The 25,412-nt window shown below is 47.7% G+C and overlaps 1 protein-coding gene across 1 annotated transcript in view; it reads right to left on the bottom strand.

Moving 5' to 3' along the window:
• Window positions 1–19,558, bottom strand: part of LOC311515364 (uncharacterized protein C18orf63) — a gene marked incomplete at both ends in the record, with an annotated part of 43,228 nt that extends 23,670 nt beyond the window's left edge. The window contains 4 exons of the mRNA XM_084618351.1: window positions 7,707–7,818; window positions 9,028–9,084; window positions 18,601–18,679; window positions 19,425–19,558. Coding sequence (XP_084474477.1) covers window positions 7,707–7,818; window positions 9,028–9,084; window positions 18,601–18,679; window positions 19,425–19,558 — 382 coding nt within the window. The remainder of the gene's footprint in view (window positions 1–7,706; window positions 7,819–9,027; window positions 9,085–18,600; window positions 18,680–19,424) is intronic.
• Between the last annotated feature and the right edge of the window lie 5,854 nt (window positions 19,559–25,412).

Here is a 25,412-nt window from a genome sequence, read left to right as displayed (position 1 = left end):
TGCTCATGCCAAGCCACTGGCCAGGTGGCCTGGACATGAGGAGGGAGCAGGGCCTTGTCAGATGCACATCTGATGCTCCTGAAGCTATCCCTGAGTGCTCTATTGTGACTGCTCTGGACAGCACTCTCAACTCAGATGCACTGGCCAGGTAGACAGGAAAAGGCCTGCAAACTTTTGAATTTCAATTTCCTGTTTGCGTGGTCACCTGCAGCTTGCCACTCTGGCCAGACCTCATCAGCAGAGGTGACCATGCAGAGCTCATCAGCAGAGATGACCATGATGGAGTCCCAGAATCACAAAAGAGCTCCAGCATGGACTGAACTGGAGGTACGGGATCTGATCGCTGTATGGGGAGAGGAATCCGTGCTATCAGAACTCCGTTTCAGTTTTTGAAATGCCAAAACATTTGTTAAAATCTCCCAGGGCTTGAAGAACAGAGGCCATAACAGGAACCCAAAGCAATGCTGCGTGAAACTTAAGGAGCTGAGGCAAGCCTACCAGAAAACCAGAGAGGCGAACGGCCGCTCGGGGTCAGAGCCCCAAACATGCCGCTTCTATGATGAGCTGCATGCCATTTTAGGGGGTTCAGTCACCACTACCCCAGCCATGTTGTTTGACTCCTTCAATGGAGATGGAGGCAACACAGAAGCAGGTTTTGGGGAGGAGGAAGATGATGATGATGATGAAGTTGTAAATAGCTCACAGCAAGCAAGCAGAGCAATCGGTTTTCCTGACAGCCAGGAACTGTTTCTCACCCTGGACCTGGAGCCAGTACCCCCCGAACCCACCCAAGGCTGCCTCCCGGACCTGCCAGGCGGAGAAGGGACTCTGGTGAGTGTACCTTTTAAAATACTATACATGGTGTCAAGGTTCCTTCCCCACTCTGAACTGTAGGGTACAGATGTGGGGACCTGCATGAAAACCTCCTAAGCTTACTTTTACCAACTTAGGTTAAAACTTCCCCAAGGTACAAAATGATTTTACCCTTGGATTTCCACCACCAAACTCTATCTGAGTTTACTGGGAAACGTAGTTTGGACACGTCTTTCCCCCCAAAATCCTCCCAACCCTTGCACCCCACTTCCTGGGGAAGGTTTGGTAAAAATCCTCACCAATTTGCATAGGTCACCACAGACCCAAACCCTTGGATCTTAGAACAATGAAAAAGCATTCAGTTTTCTTACAAGAAGACTTTCAATAGAAGTAAAGGAATCACCTCTGTGAAATCAGGATGGTAGATACCTTACAGGGTAATTAGATTCAAAACACAGAGAATCCCTCTAGGCAAAACCTTAAGTTACACAAAAGACACACAGACAGGAATATTCATTCTATTCAGCACAGCTATTTTCTCAGTTATTTAAAGAAATCGTAATCTAACACATACCTAGCTAGATTACTTACTAAGTTCCAAGACTCCATTCTAAGACACAGACCCTTTGTTTTTCTCCCTCCTCCCAGCTTTTGAAAATATCTTGTCTCCTCATTGATCATTTTGGTCAGGTGCCACCGAGGTTACCTTTAGCTTCTTAACCCTTTACAGGATTTTTCCTCTGGCCAGGAGGGATTTTAAAGGGATTTACCCTTCCCTTTATATTTGGCACATGGTTTAAAAGCAAGCATGTTTAATGATTAATTTGCCCTGGCATTTGTGGCTCTCCTGGATGTACTCCCAAAGCCTTTGCAAAAGGTTTCTGGGGAGGGCAGCCTTATTCCGTCCACCATGGTAGGACACTTTACCACACCAGGCCAGTAGCACATACTCAGGAATCATTGTAGAACAAAGCATTGCAGTGTATGTTTGCTGGCATTCAAACAACATCCGTTCTTTATCTCTCTGTGTTATCCTCAGGAGAGTGATATCATTCATGGTCACCTGGTTGAAATAGGGTGCTTTTCTTAAGGGGACATTCAGAGGTGCCTGTTCCTGCTGGGCTGTTTGCCTGTGGCTGAACAGAAATGTTCCCCGCTGTTAGCCACGGGGAGGGGTGAGGGGCTAGCCATGTGGTGGGGGGAGGCAAAATACAACCTTGGAACGAAAGCACATGTGCTGTGTATGTAATGTTAACAGCAAGGTTTCCCGTGAAAGAGTGTACCCATTGTTCTATAAAATGTGTCTTTTTAAATACCACTGTCCCTTTTTTCCCCCTCCACCAGCTGCATGTGTTTCAAGGATCACAGGATCTTCTCCTTCCCAGAATCTAGTGAATATTAGAAGGCGGAAAAAACGCACTCGAGATGAAATGTTCTCTGAGCTCATGCTGTCCACCCACACTGAGCACAGACAAATGTGTGGAGGCAAACAATGTCAGAGTGCAGGAAAGCACAAAATGACCGGGAGGAGAGGTGGCAGGCTGAAGAGAGGGCTGAAGCTGAAAGGTGGCCACAGCGTGATGAGAGGAGACAGGATTCAATGCTGAGGCGGCTGGAGGAGTGAACCAAGGGGCGGGGGTTTTATCAAGGAGAAACAAACAGAACGGTCACACCGTAGCCTGGCTAGTCATGAAACTGGTCTTCAAAGCTTTTCTGATGTGCACCGCGCACTCCTGTGCTCTTCTAACTGCCCTGGTGCCGGGCTGCGCATAACCAGCAGCCAGGCGATTTGCCTCAACCTCCCACCCCGCCATAAATGTCTCCCCCTTACTCTCACAGATATTGTGGAGCGCACAGCAAGCAGTAATGACAGTGGGAATATTGGTTTTGCTGAGGTCTAAGCGAGTCAGTAAACTGCGCCAGCGCACTTTTAAACATCCAAATGCACATTCTACCTCCATTCTGCACTTGCTCAGCCTGTAGTTGAACAGCTCTTGACTACTGTCCAGGTTGCCTGTGTACGGCTTCATGAGCCATGGCATTAAGGGGTAGGCTGGGTCCCCAAGGATAACTATGGGCATTTCAACATCCCCAACAGTTATTTTCTGGTCTGGGAATAAAGTCTCTTCCTGCAGCTTTTGAAACAGACCAGAGTTCCTGAAGATGCGAGCGTCATGTACCTTTCCTGGCCATCCCACGTTGATGTTGGTTAAACGTCCCTTGTGATCCACCAGTGCTTCCAGCACTATTGAAAAGTACCCCTAGCGGTTTATGTACTCGCCGGCTTGGTGCTCCGGTGCCAAGATAGGGATATGGGTTCCGTCTATGGCCCCACCACAGTTAGGGAATCCCATTGCAGCAAAGCCATACACTATGACCTGCACATTTCCCAGGGTCATTACCTTTAATATCAGCAGATCTTTGATTGCATTGGCTACTTGCATCACAGCAGCCCCCACAGTAGATTTGCCCACTCCAAATTGATTCCCAACTGACCGGTAGCTGTCTGGCGTTGCAAGCTTCCATAGGGCTATTGCCACTCGCTTTTCAACTGTGAGGGCTGCTCTCATCTTGGTATTCATGCGCTTCAGGGCAGGGGAAAGCAAGTCACAAAGTTCCATGAAAATGCCCTTACGCATACGAAAGTTTCGCAGCCACTGGGAATCGTCCCAGACCTGCAACACTATGCCATCCCACCACTCTGTGCTTGTTTCCAGGGCCCAGAATCGGCGTTCCACCGCATGAACCTGCCCCATTAGCACCGTGATGCCCACATTGCCAGGGCCCGTGCTTTGAGAGAAGTCTGCGTCCATGTCCTCACCACTCTCGTTACCGCGCTGACGTCACCTACTCGCCCGGTATCGCTTTGCCAGGTTCTGGTGCTGCATATACTGCTGGATAATGCGCATGGTGTTTAATGTGCTCCTAATTGCCAAAGTGATCTGAGCGGGCTCCATGCTTGCCATGGTATGGCATCTGCACAGAAAAAAGGCGCGGAACGATTGTCTGCCGTTGCCCTGACGGAGGGAGGGGTGACTGACGACATGGCTTACAGGGTTGTCTTACAGGGAATTAAAATCAACAAAGGGGGTGGCTTTACATCAAGGAGAAACAAACAACTGTCACACAGAATGGCCCCCTCAAGGATTGAACTCAAAACCCTGGGTTTAGCAGGCCAATGCTCAACCCACTAAGCTATCCCTCCCTCTCGTATTTCAGGCAGGACTTCACGGAGGGATGGAGGGTGGGGGGAGCAAATTAATACAAAACAAAATCTGGTCTATTTCTTGTTTTGATCCACTCCATCCATCTTTTACATCTTTGGCTGGCAGCAGACGGTGCAGAAGGACTGCAAGCCATCCACATCTCTTGGCTGCTCGGCAGAAGATGGTACAATAGGACTGCCTGCAGGACTAAAGAGAGTGACCTGGTCGAGTCACTCCTAATGTAGTCCCTGCGCCCATGTCTGCCCAGTCGCTCCTGACCGATGCGGCCAGGAGCACCTCGGACATGATGATGACGGCTATCAGTCCTATTGTACTGTCTGCTGCCACAAGGCAATGGGTTGCTGCTGCTGCGTAGCAATGCAGTACCGTGTCTGCCAGAACCCAGGAGACATACGGTGACAGTGAGCTGAGTGGGCTCCATGCTTGCCGTGGTATGGCATCTGCACAGGTAACTCAGGAAAAAAGGTGCGAAACAATTGTCTGTCGTTGCTTTCACAGAGAGAGGGAGGGAAGGAGGGCCTGATGACATGTACCCAGAACCACCCGCGACAATGTTTTTTGCCTCATCAGGCATTGGGATCTCAACCCAGAATTCCAATGGGCAGCAGAGACTGCGGGAACTGTGGGATACCGCCAGTGCAACACTCCAGAAGTTGACACTAGCCTCGGTACTGTGGAAGCACTCCGCCAAGTTAATGCACTTAAAGCATTGTGTGTGGGGACACACACAATCGACTATTTAAAAATGATTTCTGCAAAACCAACTTCTATAAATTCGACCTAATTTTGTAGTGTAGACATACCCTTAGAATGTACTAACACAATTAACAGCTTGCAATTTTCACACAGAGGGAGAGAAACAGTACCAAAACCCAAGAGACCTCTTAATTAGTAATTCCCCAGAGTTTAAATTTCAGGGTATCAAACTCATTTGTGATTTTAATACAGAACTTCTTTAATATGATCCAACACCCTGAGTTCCTAAAGATGCAAGCGTCATGCACCTTTCCCGGCCATCCCACGCTGATGTTGGTGAAATGTCCCTTGTGATCCACCAGTGCTTGCAGCACCAGTGAGAAGTACCCCTTTCGGTTTATGTACTGGCTGCCTTGGTGGTCTGGTCCCAAGATAGGAATATGTGTTCTGTCTATTGCCCCACCAGTTAGGGAATCTTATTGCAGCAAAGACATCCACTATGACCTGCACATTTCCCATAGTCATTACTCTTGATAGCAGCAGTTCAGTAATTGTGTTGGCTACTTGGATCACAGCAGCCCCCACAGTAGATTTGCCCACTCCAAATTGATTCCAGACTGACCGGTAGCTGTCTGGCATTGCAAGCTTCCAGAGGGCTATTGCCATTCGCTTGTGAACTCTGAGGGCTGCTCTCATCTTGGTATTCTTGTGCTTCAGGGCAGGGGAAAGCAAGTCACAAAGTTCCATGCAAGTGCCCTTACATATGCGAAAGTTTCACAGCCACTCGGAATCATCCCAGATCTGTAACACTATGTGGTCCCACCAGTCTGTGCTTGTTTCCCAGGCCCAGAATCGGAGTTCCATGGCATGAGCCTGCCCCATTGCCACCAGGATGGCCAAATTGCCAGGGCCCGTGCTTTGAGAGAAGTCTGTGTCCATGTCCTCATCCCTGCGCTGCCATCGCCACCACTTCGCCTGCTTTTTCAGGTTCTGCATGATAATGCATGAGGTGTTTACAATGCTCATAACTGCTGCGGTGATCTGAGTGGGCTCCATGCTTGCTATGGTATGGTGTCTGCAGGAGAGCAGAGTTCCAGGGGAAGCGGTGGTTGTATGACCAGTTTTGCAGACCTACTCCACTGTCTGCTGTCAGGACATAACAGCTGAGTGGGCTGCACGCTTGCCGTGGGATGGCGAGACAAGAGCAGCTGAGCAGAGTTGCAGCGGAAGCAGCCTTGCAAGACCACCAGGAGAGCAGAGTGCCAGCGGAAGTGGTGGATGACAATGGTCATATAGAGGACCTGCGAGATGGATTCATAGCATCAGGAGAGCAAAGTAGCAGTGGAAGCTGTGGATGACGACGACTGTTTGCAGGCCTACTGGACCGTCTGCTGAAAGCAGTATGGCGCCTGCACGGAAAAAAGGTGCGAAACGATTGTCTGCCGTTGCTTTCACAGAGGGAAGGGCGACTGACGACATGTACCCAAAACCACCCGTGACAATGTTTTTGCCCCATGAGGCATTGCAAGCTTAACCCAGAATTCCAATGGGTGGCGGAGACTGCGGGAACAGTGGGATAGCTACCCACAGTATAATGCTCCGAAAGTAGATGGTAGCCTTGGTACTGTGGATGACTTTCACCGACTTAATGTGCTTAGTGCATTAGTGAGGAGACACACACAATCGACTATATAAAATCGCTTTCTAAAAAAATCAACTTCTATAAATTTGACCTAATTTTGTAGTGTAGACATACCCTAAGTGATACAATGAAATTAAGAACCAAATAGTGGCCTTGATTCCAATGAAGAGGGGCCACTGACAACAGATGGGTAGAATGTCTCAGAAAGTATCCAGAAGAGTTGGGAATAAAGGTGCTGGATAGTGCTTCCCACACTGGTTGAAGAAGGGCTAGTGCGTACTTTGTCTCCACTCTACCTCATACCAACCAGCTGCCCATGCCCCTTGGCCATGGAAAGCTTGTGGAAACATTCTGCCTAGGTCACATGCAGCGCACTTGGTGGAAGGAGGAAAGAGCCGACCTGAATACTCTTCATTAGCATACCTATACATAACAAGATACAGTGTAACCTCGAAATATAAAACTACTGTAGCATCCTCCTCCTATAGGCTACACACCCCAGAATGAACACTGTAGGTGCTAAAGGTTTACTTCAATAAAAGTAAGCCAATTTCACACCATCTGAGGATCTGGCCCTCTGTTATTAATTCTTTTTCTTGAATACACTGGTTTTAAAGGGATGTAAATCTGTTTTGAAGATAGTCAATGAAGAAAAACTGATTCAAAATAACGTAAAAAAGTCTGATAACAGTAAGACTGGAACTAAAACAGAAAAACACATTTTTATCCCAATTTATACTGTAGAATAAATCCATACAATTTCTTTAATGGATGAATAGCATGTGATTGTGTTAGAACCACATCCACCGGTGTCCAGTTTTCTACATTTGCTAATTTGCCACTCTTCTCACCTTGTTCAGTTAGTAGGGGAAACATTGTTAGGTGATAAGAACAACAACACCTAGCCTCATGAAACTTGGTGGAAAGGCATGGTCGTAAAGCATGTCACTTTCATCCTATGTAAGTGAAGTGTGCAATTTCTGTGAAACACAACAGCTGATTTTGAAACCTATTTACAGTATTTTCATAAATCTGCTGTATTGCAAAATTTGGTTTTGAAATTAACTGAATATACTATGGTCAATTTAAATGCTTATTAAATCAGTTACACAAAGGAGAGGGGAGACAGAAAATTTGAATTCCTTGTCCTTTTATATTATTCATTAAAAAATTGAACTGGGATAAAGAAACAATCATAGAAATACAAAAACAAAAACGTAAGACTAATAATCAAAGAGTAGGCAGCATATGCATGGCAAATATAATTTAAAAAATAATAAAGTACTGAAAGTCAAAGGGTCAGACTCTGACCCAGTTGAGTAAGATACCTTGTACCAACAGATGACCAGCCTTATTCCAGCTGGGGGCAAGTCTGGTTATAAGTGTGTAACAGAGACATAGTTGAAGGATGGCTGGGCCAATTCTCTCTGGAGCCTCAATCTAGTAATAATAACCAAAGGAAAAAAGTTTTAAATAATTATATAATAAGTAGATTTTAAAGTAATTAAATCAAGGTTTTATAAAAGATAATCATACTGTGATTTTGGGCTAGATCCTGAGAGATGCTGAGCACCTGTACCCTTTATTATAACTGGGAACTGCAACAGATTGGGATTTGGCCTTTTGCATTTTACTGGACAACATTAAGGTGCATTCTAATGCATTATGGGTTTTTGGAGGGTCAGAAGGTTGGGGGGAAAGGAATGACTGAATGAGTTATATATAGTACTTTTCAGTGGATATTGTTTATATCTCATTCCAAACTCTGACCAGTGATTCCCAACATGCACATATATCAAGCCCAGTTGCCTGTCTAGCCCGAGATCAAGGATGTTTTTTGATGAGATCACAAGTTTGGTTGATAAAGATAATTGTGTTAACATAATATACCTAGACATGTGACTTGGTCCCACATGACAATGTTAAAAAAATAGCACTAGACAAAAATCAATGTAGCCTATACTAAATGCATTAAAAACTGGTTCGCTGATCTCTCAAACAGGATGTTTCTAGTGAGGTCCTATCTGTTCTCAGTCCAATGCTATTCAATACCTTTATCAGTGAGCTGGAAGACAATATAAAATAATTAATAAATTTTTCAGATGACAAAAAAAATGCTAGAGTGGTAAATAATGATGGCGTCAGATTAGTTATACAATTTGACATAGATCATTTGGTAAGGTGGGTTCATCTGAACAAAAGGTGTTTTTATACAGTCAAATGCAAGGTCATACATCTAAGAACAAAGAAGAGTAGGCCACAGTGAAGATGCACATGCATGATTACAACTTGGTTTTGATTATAACTACTGTCTTCCTACTTAGCAGTTTCTGAAAGTCCACACTCAGCCATACAAACGCAAACGTTATATCACAGGCAATGTAGCACAACAGTGTAACAATATACACTGCAAACAAAACAAAAACAGATCATTGACAGGGCTTCACAAAGTTTTCTGTACTTTGCATTATTTGGTACTGTAAGCCAATCCTATAATACACGGCATACACATTTTGTGCAAAATTTAAGTAGGGGGGAGATTTTCTGTTGGAATGGGAATTGCAAGCACTATGAAAAATATCAGTTTTTACGACTGGGATCACAAGTACTGGCAACAATGAATAAGTAACAGTGTGAAGAATCACTTACTGTAGCTCCATGTTTCTGTACAAAAGCCTGACATTTTCCTGTTTTGTAAAAAGATATCTAAAGAAAAACAAAAGAATTATCTGAACCTTTTGAACTTAAAAGGAGTATTCAACAATTACTGGTGCAGCCTTACCACATTCTGTACTAACCATTCTTCCAGAGCCCAGTCCTTGATATCTATTGGTCTTAATTTTTTTCAGAGTAGTAGCCATGTTAGTCTGTATCAGCAAAAACAACGAGGTATCCTTGTGGCACCTTAGAGATTACAAAACCTAAACTTAATTTCCCCAATACTAATTTCGCCCTACTGTTACACCCTTCTTGTCAACTGTCTGTAATGGGCCACTCTCTTACCACTTCAAAAGAGATTTTCTCTCCCTTGGTATCCTGCTGTTAATTGATTTCACTCGTTAGACTGACCTCACGCTTGGTAAAGGAACCCCCCATCCTCTTATGTATTTATACCTGCTCCTGTATTTTCACTCCATGCATCTGATGAAGCGGGTTCTAGCCCACAAAAGCTTATGCCCAAATAAATTTGTTAGTCTCTAAGGTGCCACAAGGACTCCTCGTTTTTTCTTAATTTTTTTGTTATTATTGGTGGGGGTTTTGTATTATTGTAGAGTCTACAAGTCCTACTCATGAACCAGTACCCACTATGGCAGAAATTTATAATAAAATTGCGTTGAAACTACCTCAGCTATCCTGAAGTGGGGCTGGTGACTGAAAAGATCCATAATGGACCCAGGATGGCTGCTGTGGGTCTCTTCCCTGGCTGATAATTGCATTCTCAAGGTCAGCAGGGAAGAGCTATTTTCCTTTGTCCTTAACCAATGACCAAAATAAAATATTTAATTAATGCAGTTGGATGAAAATGTCTTCCCACAGGGCTGGCTCTAGGTTTTTGTACAGCTCTGTGCAACTCATGACATGCAGGGTCCCATTATATTTTCCCACCACAGTTTCTGAGGCTCTGCTCATGGGACTGGGGAAGGAGGACAGATTTTTTTTTAAGTGACAAACAAACTGTCCGGTATTTATATAGGAAAAAAATACAATTTAAATTACATGGAAAAGTTTTCAGCAATGTCCAATTTTTGCTGTTTAGGAGCAACATGTGTATGTTTTATTCGATTTTGTATATTCATCTTGATATGAGAGAGATCTTTTTAACACATTAAAAAGTGAATACTGTCATAAATATAAAGGGAAGGGTAAACCCCTTTGAAATCCCTCCTGGCCAGGGGAAAGCTCCTCTCACCTGTAAAGGGTTAAGAAGCTAAAGGTAACCTCGCTGGCACCTGACCAAAATGACCAATGAGGAGACAAGATACTTTCAAAAGCTGGGAGGAGGGAGAGAAACAAAGGTTTTGTGTGTCTGTCTGTAGTCGTCTTGGCCGGGGACAGAACAGGAATGGAGTCTTAGAACTTTTAGTAAGTAATCTAGCTAGGTATGTGTTAGATTATGATTTCTTTAAATGGCTGAGAAAAGAATTGTGCTGAATAGAATAACTATTTCTGTCTGTGTATCTTTTTTGTAACTTAAGGTTTTGCCTAGAGGGGTTCTCTATGTTTTTGAATCTAATTACCCTGTAAGATATATACCATCCTGATTTTACTGGGGGGATTTCTTTATTTCTATTTACTTCTATTTTTTATTAAAAGTCTTCTTGTAAAACACTGAATGCTTTTTCATTGTTCTCAGATCCAAGGGTTTGGGTTTGTGGTCACCTATGCAAATTGGTGAGGCTTTTTATCCAACATTTCCCAGGAAAGGGGGGGGTGCAAGTGTTGGGAGGATTGTTCATTGTTCTTAAGATCCAAGGGTCTGGGTCTGTAGTCACCTAGGCAAATTGGTGAGGCTTTTTACCAAACCTTGTCCAGGAAGTGGGGTGCAAGGTTTTGGGAAGTATTTTGGGGGGAAGGACGCGTCCAAACAGCTCTTCCCCAGTAACCAGTATTAGTTTGGTGGTGGTAGCGGCCATTCCAAGGATAACGGGGGTAATATTTTGTACCTTGGGGAAGTTTTGACCTAAGCTGGTAAAGATAAGCTTAGGAGGTTTTTCATGCAGGTCCCCACATCTGTACCCTAGAGTTCAGAGTGGGGGAGGAACCTTGACATGGTGGCACAGTGGTGGGATTAACCTGAAATCATTTTGAGATCCAGTTGAGATTTTTTGAACTAGAAATACAGATTTTAAAAAGGAATTTTTAGGAAGTCCAGAAGGCAGCTTTGAAACTGAAAGCAGCTTGGTTTCTCTCTGCTTTGTGGCCAAGCAGAGACAAAAGGGGATTATCTTGTGAATTGCAGGTTTTCTTTGCCTGGAGGCAGGGTACTTAACTCCTGCAGGGAAATTCACAGTCTTCCAACCCAGAGGTTTTTTTTTTTTTCTTTTCTTCCTAAAAGTAAATAGGGGGTGTGTGCTCTACCCATTTGCCTGGAGACAAAAGTGGCAGGGTTTTTTTTTAGGATTTTGATTTTTTTTTTGTTTTTCAAGGAGCACAGGTTTGAAAAGAAATTTTTTTCTTCTTTGGGCTGGGTAAGCAGGTTTCCAAGTAGTTGGAGGTTTTTTGCTTTAATTTGGGCCCAGAGCAGAGACAAGGGAATTGTCTTTTTCTGTAGGCTGACAATCACTATCAGAGAATAGGTATTCTATTCCAGCACAGCAAAATTTTACAGCCAAGTTTTGTTTGTTTATTTCTAAACCTCGGGTGTAAAGTTAGTTAAAAACAGAGAGGTTAGAATGGCCAAATCCTCAGCTCGACTACAGCTGGAATTAGCCAAATTTCAGGCTGAGGAAAAACAAAGGGAACATGAAAGACAGATAGAACTCATGCAGCTGAAGAAGGAACAAGAAAGGGAGGCAGAACAACACCAAGAGGCTGCCCACAAGAGGGAAATGGAGGCAAGGAAGCATGTGGAGGAGGAGAGGGAAAAAGAGAGGAAGCATGTGGAGGAGATGGAGAGGATAAAGGCCCAGCAGAATATACCAACAAACCCTAGCAATCCTTCTCCAGGTACCACTTCCCATCCCAGAAAGTTCCCCACCTACAAGGCAGGTGATGATACTGAGGCCTTCTTAGAAAACTTCGAAAGGGCCTGCCTTGGGTACAACATCTCTACTGACCAATACATGGTAGAGCTGAGGCCGCAGCTCAGTGGACCCTTAGCTGAGGTGGCAGCTGAAATGCCTAAAGAACACATGAACAAGTATGAACTGTTTAAATCCAAGGCGAGAGTCAGAATGGGGATAACACCCGAGCAGTCTCGTCGGAGGTTCAGAGCCCTAAGGTGGAAACCAGACATGTCATTTACCCGACATGCCTACCACATTGTAAAACATTGGGATGCCTGGATATCAGGAGCAAGTGTTGAATCTCCAGTAAATTTGCCCTTCCTAATGCAAATGGAACAATTCTTAGAGGGTGTTCCTGAGGAAATAGAAAGATACATCCTAGATGGGAAACCCAAAACTGTAATTGAGGCAGGAGAGATTGGAGCCAGATGGGTGGAGGTGGCAGAGAAGAAGAAAACTGGTCGCAGTTGGAGCGGAGACCAGAAGGGACCACCCCAGACCACACCCTATTACCGGGGGCCGCCCAAAGCCCCACCTACCTCCCAAAGAACCCTCCAGACCCCTTATCATCCCACCACCCCGTTCTCCAGCAACCCTCCTCGCCCCAGTGACCCGTCAGCTGGACGATGGTTTAAGTGTAACGAGCTGGGGCATGTAAAGGCCAACTGCCCCAAGAACCCCAACAGATTACAGTTCATTGCACCGGAATCACACCAGAGGTCCACAGGCCCAGATACCTCCCAGATACCCTTGGAGCGGAGGGAAACTGTGAGTGTGGGTGGGAAGAAGGTCACCGCGTGGAGGGACACCGGAGCACAAGTGTCAGCTATCCATGCTTCCTTAGTGGACCCCAATTTAATCAACCCAGAGATCCAAGTGACGATTCAACCCTTCAAGTCCAACTCTTTCAATTTGCCTACAGCCAAGTTGCCTGTCCAGTACAAGGGCTGGTCAGGAATGTGGACTTTTGCAGTCTATGATGATTATCCCATCCCCATGCTGTTGGGGGAAGACTTGGCCAATCATGTGAAGCAGGCCAAGAGGGTGGGAATGGTCACCCGCAACCAGGCTAAACAAGCCGTGAGGCCTAGCTCTGTTCCGGAAACTTCTATCAGGACCCAGTCAGAGGTGATGGACCTGGACCCCAGGCCAATGTCTGCAACAGCAGTAGTGGATCCAGTCCCAGAGACCCAGACGGAACCAGTCCCAGAACCGGAACCAGCCGAACAACCAACACCAGACCCCGTGTCAGCACTGAATCCAGTACTTGCAACCTCAACACCAGAGGGCCCCACCGAACCTGAACTGGCAGCAGCCGATAACCCTACACAAGAGGCTCAGCTGGAGCCTGAATCCCAACATAGTACACCAGCGGAGAGCGGTTCACAGTCAACAGAAACAGCTCCATCCCCTATATCGCTTCCAGAGGGACCAAGCCTAGGTCCACAATCCCATGAGGAACTGATGTCTCCAGCATCAAGGGAACAGTTCCAGACCGAACAGGAAGCAGATGAAAGCCTCCAGAGAGCTTGGACGGCGGCACGGAGCAACCCACCGCCTCTCAGCTCTTCTAATCGATCCAGGTTTGTTGTAGAAAGAGGACTTTTATACAAGGAAACTCTTTCTGGGGGACACCAGGAAGACTGGCATCCTCAGAGACAGTTGGTAGTTCCAACTAAATACCGGACCAAGCTCTTGAGCTTAGCCCATGATCACCCTAGTGGCCATGCTGGGGTGAACAGGACCAAAGACCGTTTGGGGGGGTCATTCCACTGGGAGGGAATGGGCAAGGATGTTTCTACCTATGTCCAGTCTTGTGAGGTGTGCCAAAGAGTGGGAAAACCCCAAGACCAGGTCAAAGCTCCTCTCCAGCCACTCCCCATCATTGAAGTTCCATTTCAGCGAGTAGCTGTGGATATTCTGGGTCCTTTTCCGAAAAAGACACCCAGAGGAAAGCAGTACATACTGACTTTCATGGATTTTGCCACCCGATGGCCGGAAGCAGTAGCTCTAAGCAACACCAGGGCTAAAAGTGTGTGCCAGGCACTAGCAGACATTTTTGCCAGGGTAGGTTGGCCCTCCGACATCCTCACAGATGCAGGGACTAATTTCCTGGCAGGAACTATGAAAAACCTTTGGGAAGCTCATGGGGTAAATCACTTGGTTGCCACTCCTTACCATCATCCAACAAATGGCATGGTGGAGAAGTTTAATGGAACTTTGGGGGCCATGATACGTAAATTCGTAAATGAGCACTCCAATGATTGGGACCTAGTATTGCAGCAGTTGCTCTTTGCCTACAGAGCTGTACCACATCCCAGTTTAGGGTTTTCTCCATTTGAACTTGTATATGGCCGTGAGGTTAAGGGGCCATTGCAGCTGGTGAAGCAGCAATGGGAGGGATTTACACCTTCTCCAGGAACTAACATTCTGGACTTTGTAACCAACCTACAAAACACCCTCCGAACCTCTTTAGCCCTTGCTAGAGAAAACTTACAGGATGCTCAAAAAGAGCAAAAAGCCTGGTATGATAAACATGCCAGAGAGCGTTCCTTCAAAGTAGGAGACCAGGTCATGGTCTTAAAGGCGCTCCAGGCCCATAAAATGGAAGCATCGTGGGAAGGGCCATTCGTGGTCCAGGAGCGCCTGGGAGCTGTTAATTATCTCATAGCATTCCCCACCTCCAACCGAAAGCCTAAGGTGTATCATATTAATTCTCTAAAGCCCTTTTATTCCAGAGAATTAAAGGTTTGTCAGTTTACAGCCCAGGGAGGAGACGACGCTGAGTGGCCTGAAGGTGTCTATTATGAAGGGAAATGTGCTGGTGGTGTGGAAGAGGTGAACCTCTCCATGACCCTTGGGCGTATGCAGCGACAGCAGATCCAGGAGCTGTGCACTAGCTACGCGCCAACGTTCTCAGCCACCCCAGGACTGACTGAACGGGCATACCACTCCATTGACACAGGTAATGCTCACCCAATTAGGGTCCACCCTTACCGGGTGTCTCCTCAAGCTAAAACTGCTATAGAACGGGAGATCCAGGATATGTTACAGATGGGTGTAATCCGCCCCTCTGAAAGTGCATGGGCATCTCCAGTGGTTCTAGTTCCCAAACCAGATGGGGAAATACGTTTTTGCGTGGACTACCGTAAGCTAAATGCTGTAACTCGCCCAGACAACTATCCCATGCCACGCACAGATGAACTATTAGAGAAACTGGGAAGGGCCCAGTTCATCTCTACCTTGGACTTAACCAAGGGGTACTGGCAGGTACCGCTAGATGAATCTGCCAAGGAAAGGTCAGCCTTCATCACACATCTCGGGCTGTATGAATTTAATGTACTCCCTTTCGGGCTGCGAAATGCACCCGCCACTTTCCAAAGACTTGTAGATGGTCTCCTAGCGGGATTAGGAGAATATGCAGTCGCCTACCTTGACGATGTGGCCATATTTTCGGATTCCTGGGCAGACCACCTGGAACATCTACAAAAAGTCCTTGAGCGCATAAGGGAGGCAGGACTAACTGTTAAGGCTAAGAAGTGTCAAATAGGCCTAAACAGAGTGACTTACCTTGGACACCAGGTGGGTCAAGGAACTATCAGCCCCCTACAGGCCAAAGTGGATGCTATCCAAAAGTGGCCTGTCCCAAAGTCAAAGAAACAGGTTCAATCCTTCTTAGGCTTGGCCGGTTATTACAGACGATTTGTACCGCACTACAGCCAAATCGCTGCCCCACTGACAGACCTAACCAAAAAGAAACAGCCAAATGCTGTTCAGTGGACCGGAAAGTGTCAGAAGGCCTTTAACAAGCTTAAAGCGACACTCATGTCTGACCCTGTACTAAGGGCCCCAGACTTTGACAAACCGTTCCTAGTAACCACAGATGCATCCGAGCGTGGTGTGGGAGCAGTTTTAATGCAGAAAGGACCTGATCAAGAATTCCACCCTGTAGTGTTTCTCAGCAAAAAACCGTCTGAGAGGGAAAGCAACTGGTCAGTCACTGAAAAAGAATGTTATGCCATTGTCTACGCTCTGGAAAAGCTACGCCCATATGTTTGGGGACGGCGTTTCCACCTGCAAACCGACCATGCTGCACTAAAGTGGCTTCACACCGTCAAAGAAACTAACAGAAAACTTCTTCGGTGGAGTTTAGCTCTCCAAGATTTTGATTTCGACATCCAACACATCTCAGGAGCTTCTAACAAAGTGGCTGATGCACTCTCCCTTGAAAGTTTCCCAGAATCAACTGGTTAAAATCGTCCTTGAGATGTGGAAAATATTGTTAGTCTTTATGTACTTGGTAGTATATTTAGAGATGCATGTGTCTTATTAACTCTGTTTTCCTAGAGCTCCAGGAAGAAATCCCAGCCAGTGTTTCACCCTAGCTGAGATTTGGGGGGCGTGTCATAAATATAAAGGGAAGGGTAAACCCCTTTGAAATCCCTCCTGGCCAGGGGAAAGCTCCTCTCACCTGTAAAGGGTTAAGAAGCTAAAGGTAACCTCGCTGGCACCTGACCAAAATGACCAATGAGGAGACAAGATACTTTCAAAAGCTGGGAGGAGGGAGAGAAACAAAGGTTTTGTGTGTCTGTCTGTAGTCGTCTTGGCCGGGGACAGAACAGGAATGGAGTCTTAGAACTTTTAGTAAGTAATCTAGCTAGGTATGTGTTAGATTATGATTTCTTTAAATGGCTGAGAAAAGAATTGTGCTGAATAGAATAACTATTTGTGTCTGTGTATCTTTTTTGTAACTTAAGGTTTTGCCTAGAGGGGTTCTCTATGTTTTTGAATCTAATTACCCTGTAAGATATATACCATCCTGATTTTACTGGGGGGATTTCTTTATTTCTATTTACTTCTATTTTTTATTAAAAGTCTTCTTGTAAAACACTGAATGCTTTTTCATTGTTCTCAGATCCAAGGGTTTGGGTTTGTGGTCACCTATGCAAATTGGTGAGGCTTTTTATCCAACATTTCCCAGGAAAGGGGGCGGTGCAAGTGTTGGGAGGATTGTTCATTGTTCTTAAGATCCAAGGGTCTGGGTCTGTAGTCACCTAGGCAAATTGGTGAGGCTTTTTACCAAACCTTGTCCAGGAAGTGGGGTGCAAGGTTTTGGGAAGTATTTTGGGGGGAAGGACGCGTCCAAACAGCTCTTCCCCAGTAACCAGTATTAGTTTGGTGGTGGTAGCGGCCATTCCAAGGATAACGGGGGTAATATTTTGTACCTTGGGGAAGTTTTGACCTAAGCTGGTAAAGATAAGCTTAGGAGGTTTTTCATGCAGGTCCCCACATCTGTACCCTAGAGTTCAGAGTGGGGGAGGAACCTTGACAAATACATAAATTAAATAAAGTCATTTTTTCCAGTGTTAGATGTCAGGCCTGGCCCAATAGCATCTTTGTTTTATAAGAACTAGCTCATTAATATGTGAAGTGAATGATAGTTTAAAAACACCAGGCACAATATTTTAAAAATACATAATATAGAATAAATGGACACAAATCAGATGTCAAGAATTATAACATTCATAAACCAGTCGGAGAACACTTCAATCTCTCTGATCACTTGATTACAGACCTAAAAGTTGCAATATTACAACAAAAAGACTTCAAAAACAGGCTCCAAAGAGAGACTGCTGAATTGGAATTAATTTGCAAACTGGATACAATTAACTTAGGCTTGAATAGAGACTGGGAGTGGATGGGTCATTACACAAAGTAAAACTATTTCCCCATGCTTATTCCCCCACCCCCACCGTTCCTCAGATGTTCTTGTTAACTGCTGGAAATGGCCCACCTTGATTATCACTACAAAAAGTTTTCTTCCCCCTCCCCCCCAACCACCCCGCTCTCCTGCTGGTAACAGCTCATCTTAAGTGATCACTCTCCTTACAGTGTGTATGATAACACCCATTTTTTCATGTTCTGTGTGTATATAAATCTCCTCACTGTATTTTCCATTGAATGCATCCGATGAAGTGAGCTCTAGCTCACGAAAGCTTATGCTCAAATAAATTGGTTAGTCTCTATGGTGCCACAAGTACTCCTTTTCTTTTTATAAAATACAGTAGTATTTAACATTAAATAATTGCGTAATTTAGTTTACAGTGAAAATTAAGAGATTGACCTTATTATGAAAAAGACACTCCCAAAGCACTGCCAAATATTTTGGGTAAAATCCTGGACCCACTGAAGTCAACAGTTTTGCCATTGACTTCAGTAGGGCCAGGATTTCACTCCTCCTCAACACTTAAGGCACATTTCACTGTACTTCTCTATATGAAGTGATGATACACATTACTTACCACTGTCCTTTCAAAGTGACATTTCTTCCATGGAAGAAATAATATGCCACATTCATTATTGGTGTTAATTTACATATTTTGCATTAACAATTCATATTTAAATTGTATCAATTTACTTATAGTAGTTCTGCTAACACCACAACTTGGAATATGCAGATAGAAATACTGTAAGTATCAGAAATTTTATTACTGACCGCCATTACAACTGAAATTTGATTCAGTGTTCCAGGGACAGGTGAGGAAAGGATATCTTGATGAAGAAATAACAATTGCCTACAAAGACAAAACTTTTCAAAATTAATTCTGAAGTGAATTTCCTCTAAATTGGGCTTGACATCTCAGCATTAGGTTACCTTTATTTTAGTTATATTTTCCTAAAACTTAACAATATTTTCCAGTAGTTCAGCAGAAAATGCTGGATAGCTCAAGTTACTGAGTCACATCCCACCCAGACTGGTCAGTCACAAACAGTTATCTGATCATTGTTTGGAGACCTTAGTGAGAAGAAACAAAATCCACATTCAGAATTGGCACTCACGCTCTCCCAGAAAGTGGGAAGGTAAATGTGAAACAAAAACAAGAGTAGGCATGGTAACTGGAGTATTTTGGGAAGGTGAGTGTGCTTTTTGGGAGAGTACTATCACTTTATTCCTCACCTCAACCTCTGTAAAACACTATAATATCTTAGGTGATGCATTCAAAGAGTTCCAGGACTTCGCATAGGTCTATGGACTAACTTTGAATCTTTTATTATTCCCTTACTAATTCAGTGGTTCACGCATGACAAGTGACTTAAAATTGAACACTTTACAAGCTATAAAGGATATTGTTGACTTTAAAAAAAAATAATCATGATGTACCTTACTAGAACAGCTACAGGGAAAAAATGTATTCTGTAATATGTATGAATGTCATAACTGTCAGGAACTTTACGGATCCTGTTACAGTTTACTACTACTACTACTGAAATACTTTAAAAAAATTACTTCTGAGAATGCCAACCGTTATTTGCCTTTACCTGCAAATCTTCATCTGTGTAGTCCTAACCTCATTTTCTGCCAGTTTAGAACTCAGTGTAACCTTAATGGCACAGAGCTTTTGTAATGCAGGCAAACTGACGAAGAACAGCGACTGGTGTCTTGTGTCATTCATCTTATTTTGTTAACTGTCCCAACTCAGCAGCTTAGTCTTTAATAAAAGAAAAATATTGCTTCATTATCAAAAAGAGGAGACTATTATTAGGATATTGTGGACCTCAGCAGAGTCACATGCAAGCTGAATAAGTAAACAGTAATGCCAACCCAAGTGTTCAAAAATCATGAGAAGAGGGATCCCGAGCTGGTGGAGGCATTCACAGGTCCCTTCTCCTTTTCCCTACTTCCCCATCAGTGGATGAAAGAGCCAAAACAATTTCAAATAGAAGAAAAAAGATTTTAAAAACCAAGTTTGGTCACAGTCACCCTGATACTCAGTTTTCAGTTTTATGAAAAGTGAGGTCAGTGTGAAACTGCACTTTAAGTCTTAGAAGATGATCTGTGGTTGGTTGCACATTTTAATCGGTATATATGCTGTTACAAAGTTCCTCCTCTACCTTGGTGGGTCTTGCGCTTATTGGCGGATTTGCTCACCTTGGAGCTTCAGAGCAGCCCTCAGCTTGGTCGTTTTTCTGAACCCACAGTCCAGGAGGTGGGAGGTTTGGGGGCAACCCGGGCCCGCCCTCTACTCCAGGTTCCAGCCCAGGGCCCTGTGGAATGCAGCTGTCTAGGGTGCCTCCTGGAACAGCTGTGTGACAGCTACAACTCCCTGGGCTACTTCCCCATGGCCTCCTCTCAACACCTTCTTTATTCTCACCATAGGACCTTCTTCCTGATGTCTGATAATGCTTGTACTCCTCAGTCCTCCAACAGTCCGCATTCTCACTCTCAACTCCTAGCACCTTTTGCTCCCAGCCCCTCACACGCGCACCACAAACTGAAGTGAGCTCCTTTTTAAACCCAGGTGCCCTGATTAGCCTGCCTTAATTGATTCTAACAGCTTCTTGATTGGCTGCAGGTGTTCTAATCAGCCTGTCTGTCAGAATTGTCTCCAGAAGGTTCCTGATTGTTCTAAAACCTTCCCTGTTACCCAGGGAAAAGGGACCTACTGAACCTGGGGCTAACATATCTGCCTTCTATGCTCTCCTAAAGCCCCCTGGCCTGGGCTTTTCTTACTTTTTGCCCGTCTCAGCTTCCCCTCCCCGACCGGGCCAGACGCTTTTTCTTCGTTTTGTTTTTTTTTGCTGTTTTTCTGCTGCCGTTCAAGTGCTGGTCGGCTGCCAGCTAGCTGCCAGCCCCCCCACGCCTGCCCTCGGATGCTGCTACTGCTCCAGCTGAAACCCCCGGGGAGGGGGGGAGGGATTGCCGACTCGCTCCCCAGAGGAGGGAAGTGGAAGCCCCCAGACCCAGCCGTTTGCTGTTCGTTTGTGGACTGGTAATTAACCGACAGGTTATTTTTTTCTTCTTATCTGCTTGGCAGTTTTGGAATGCTCCACAAAGCCCGGGAGAGAAGACAGCCGACAGAGAAATCACCCAGGGAAGCTACAAATCATCATGGAGGGAACCATAAGACTGAGTAACTTTTGAACTGTACTCTCATGTGGGGGGAGTTCGACTGTGTCTTAACTGTGTTTGTAAGGGGCACAGGAGGTGTGGCACGGAGCTGCCCCCGGATCCATCGGTGCCCCCCCCCACACTACTACAACGGTCACGGCCCCCCCACCATCCGTCCCTGCTGGCAACTTGCCATCTGCCTCTGGATTCAGCTGCTTTCCCCAATTCCACTGTCCGGACCAGAAACAACAGCCAACCAAATGAGACTCTTTGGACAAACATGCGTCCTGCCCCCCGCCCACCCCCGGACTGTTCACCCCACAGTTTGCCCCTATTACCTGACCCCAACTCCTGTTTCCTCCCCGTCCAGTCCGACCCATTTGCCCCCCGCACCCCCGCCTGCAGCCCAGTAGGGAGAAGTGGTTAATCTGCTTCCCCCTCCCCATTCTGGTGCCTCCCCGTCTCTCCCTGCTCACAATGGCAGGGAATGAGAGGGGTGAGGCCCCTCTAACAACCTCAGCTGCCCCTCCCCCACCTACCTAACCGCCAAGCCCCCCCCGCTGCCAAAACACCTGCCACCGCCCCCACTGGGGCATCGGCAGCAGGAGGCATCGAGGTGACTACTGCCGCTGTTACGCCCACTGCCCCCCCAGATTCTAGGAGAGCCCCCCCAGTTGGCCAGAAAGGCCAGGGTGCGAAGAAGGGAAAGGGCCCCGCTACAACCACCAGGCCCTCCATGGCAGGGGCTGCCCCCACCGCTGTGGCCTCGTCATCGACCATGGCGTCCCTCCCCACTGTTCCCTCCACCAGCTCTGCGAGCGTCCCTCCCCCGGCCCCCAGGATGTATGCCCGAGTGGTAGCAGCCCCCGTTCCCCACCGCCTCGTCATCTCGCCCACCCACCGCCTCCGCTACCATCAATAGCGGCCGGGGCCCCTTTCCAACCATGACCAGGAAGCATGGCGTCCGTTGCCTCCTGGTGCCCACCTTGCCCCACGTGGAGACATACGTGCAGTCGTTGGCGAGGGTGGTAGGACCCACGGCTATTGTGGCGGCCTCCAAAATGTACGGGAAAATCATCTTTTTCTTAGCATCAGAGGCTGCCGCCCAGGAGGCGGTGGAGAAGGGCCTGGCGGGGCGGTGGGTGTGGGTTTTCGTTCCCCTGGAACCGCTAGAGGACCTGGGCGTCTGCCTAGTCCTGACCTCCGTCCCTCCTTTTCTACCCAACGCCGCCCTGTTACCCGCTCTCTCCACCCTGGGGAAACCCATTTCTGTCATCAGTCCTCTCCCGTTGGGCTGCAAGGACCCCACCCTCCATCACGTCCTTTCGTTCCGCCGGCAAGTGCAGCTTCTACCGCCGTCGGTGGCGCGTGATGGAGAGGCGCTTGAGGGGTCCTTCCTGATCCCCTACCAGGGAGCCCACTATCGGGTCTACTATTCCACAGGAGAGGCCCGGTGCTACCTCTGCCGATCAGCGGGGCATGTCCGAAAAGACTGCCCCTTGGCTTGGCGGGGAGGGGCACCCGAGACCCGGCAGGATATCGGCTCCGTCATTGCCGACGCCCCTGGCCGCCCGGTACCTGAAACCGCCTCTCCTAGCATTGGAAGGTAGGATCTCCCCTCCACGGGAGACCCTCCCCTCCGAGACCCCTGAGGAAGCCCCTTCTGCCCGAATATCACCCGAACCCACTGCGAACCCCGAAGCGACCATCGAAGCGGGCGCCACAGGGGAGACCCCCGGGGTGGCGGAAGGCAACCTCTCCTCCATGTATGAGGAGATCGAGGCCCTAGGTTTGATCCCAGTCACCCACGGAGAGGATGACCTACTGCCAGCTGGCCTCGATCTGGGCAACCTCACCCCAGTCTCCCTTTCCCCATGCTCCCTCCCCCTAACCACCTTCCCGGGCGGGCACCCCACAGAAGGTGGTCCACCACCGTGATGCCGTGGCTGCCAAATCCACTACCCGAGCCTGCGCCTAGTATCACTGGGAGCCCCCCCCACTTAACCCTCAACTCTGCTCGGGAGGCGCCACCTTTCAGCTGCTTGCCTCCCGAAGCCCAGAGCCTCGCGTCTGCCCCCGCCCCACCCCTGTCCCTGCCCAATCCACCTCCTCCTGCAATGCTATTTCTGCCCCTGGGGTTATTTCTTTCCCTTTTTTGCGGATCCCCCGCAAGGAGCAGCCTTTGCATTTTCTTGCCACGACCCATTAGGAGCTGCAATTTTCCCTCCCCCATCCCCTTCTACCCCAAGGCCTGAGACGGACGTAATAACTTTAGCCTGTCAGACGCCCCGACGGTGGTCCGCACCCTGTCTGCCCGCCTCAGCGGACCACGAGGCTGCATCAAGAGCCCCACCAGGGAATAACCGGGAAATCGCAACCCCCCGCCCCCAAATGAGCTGCGAAAAGCGTTGTGGGAATTTTTAGAAGACATCCGTGGCTCCCGCAACAGGGTATGGCTAGCTCTCTAGCTATGGGGGGACTTTGATCAAATCCTCCAGGCCACAAGGGCCCTTATAAAGGAGGGTAGAGGGAAAAGAAGGCACGGTGCTGCGGCCTAAGGGTGGGCCTGCAGCTTCCATGATGATTTATTCACTTACGGGATGGGTCACGGATTGTTGCGCAACCCTCTGGGGGCCGCAACACCCCCGCCAACAAGAAATCCCCACCCTCCCCCCAGCCCTCCGCATGACGCCTCTCATTATCGCAACTTTGAACACTAGGGGCTGTAGGATGGCTCTCCGCAGGTCTCAGGTGCTCTCTTACCTTCGGGAAGGGCGGTACTCTGTGGTTTTCCTGCAGGAGACCCATACGGATCTGACCACGGAGGACAGCTGGTGGCTGGAGTGGGGGGACGGGGTCTACTTTAGCCACTTCACAATTCGACAAGCTGGAGTGGCGACCCTGTTCTCCCCCAACCTACGGCCCAAGGTGCTAGGGGTCACTGAGGCCATGCCAGGCCACCTGCTGCATCTCTCAGTCTGTATGGAGGAGCTCGTGGTCAACCTCGTTAACATCTATGCCCCGACAACGAGCCCAAAGTGTCCGACTTCCTCAGCACCCTAGATTCTCATGAGTGCTTAGTTCTGGGAGGGGACTTTAACACCACCCTTGAGGAACAGGACCGCTCAGGGGCCGAGCTGAGCCCGGCTGCTGCGAACATTCTCCGAGGAATAGTCGAACATCACTCCCTAGTGGACGTCTGGCGTGACCACCACCCAGATGACACTTCCACTTTCACCTTTGTCCGGGTGGAGGCCCGTCGGTCACACCACTCTCGGTTGGACCGTATTTATTTATCCCATTTCCATCTTTCACGAGCCCACCCTCCAACATTCGGCCGGCCCCTTTCTCCGACCACCATCTAGCCACCATAACAGCCTCCCTCTGTGCAGAGAGGCCGGGGCCAGCCTATTGGCACTTTAACAACAGCTTGTTGGGAGGATGAGGGCTTCCTGACGTCCTTCCAGGAATTCTAGCTGGCCTGGCGAGAGCAGCGGCGTGCCTTTCCCTCGGCGCGGCAATGGTGGGATCTAGGGAAGGTGCGCACCAAGCTCTTCTGCCGTGACTACACCCGGGGCACCAGCCGATGGAGAAATGCAGCGATAGAGCAGTTGGAATGGGAGGTCTTAGAGAAGGAGAGGCGTCTGGCCGCCAGTCTCGAGGACCTGTTCCTCTGCAGAGCGTGCCGGGAGAAGCGGGAGGCGCTCCGGGCCCTCGAGGACCATCAGGCCCGAGGTGCCTTTGTTCGATCCCGCATCTGCCTCCTTCGGGAGGTGGATCGCGGCTCCCATTTCTTCTACGCCCTGGAGAAAATGAGGGGGGCCAAGAAACACGTCACCTGCCTTCTAGCAGAAGACGGCACCCCCTCACGGATCTGGTGGAGATGTGTGGGAGGGCCCGTGACTTCTACACAAGCCTTTTCTCCCCAGATCCGACCGATCCTGGCACTTGCAGGGTGCTCTGGGAGGAACTCCCCACGGTCAGCGTGGGCGACCGAGACCGACTAGAGCTGCCTCTCACCCTGGCTGAGTTCTCGGAAGCCCTCCGTCACATGCCCACCAATAAATCTCCGGGCATGGATGGGCTGACCATGGAGTTCTACCGCGCATTCTGGGACATCCTTGGCCCAGACCTAGCCACTGTCTGGGCCGAGTCTTTGCAGGGCGGGGACCTCCCTCTTTCCTGCAGGCGAGCGGTGCTCGCCTTGTTGCCAAAGAAGGGGACCTCCGCGATTTACGAATCTGGTGTCCCGTCTCGCTCCTTAGCACGGACTACAAAATCGTAGCGAAAGCAATCTCGCTGCGGCTAGGGTCCGTGATGGCGGACGTGATCCACCCAGACCAGACCTACACTGTCCCGGGCCGCAGCATTTTTGACAACCTATTTCTAGTCCGAGACCTTTTGGAACTCGGGCGTAC

This window comes from Lepidochelys olivacea, assembly GCF_965140295.1.
Source record: "Lepidochelys olivacea isolate rLepOli2 genome assembly, chromosome: 2".
Lineage (NCBI taxonomy): Eukaryota > Metazoa > Chordata > Testudines > Cheloniidae > Lepidochelys > Lepidochelys olivacea.
This window is presented reverse-complemented; position numbering and strand designations above follow the sequence as displayed.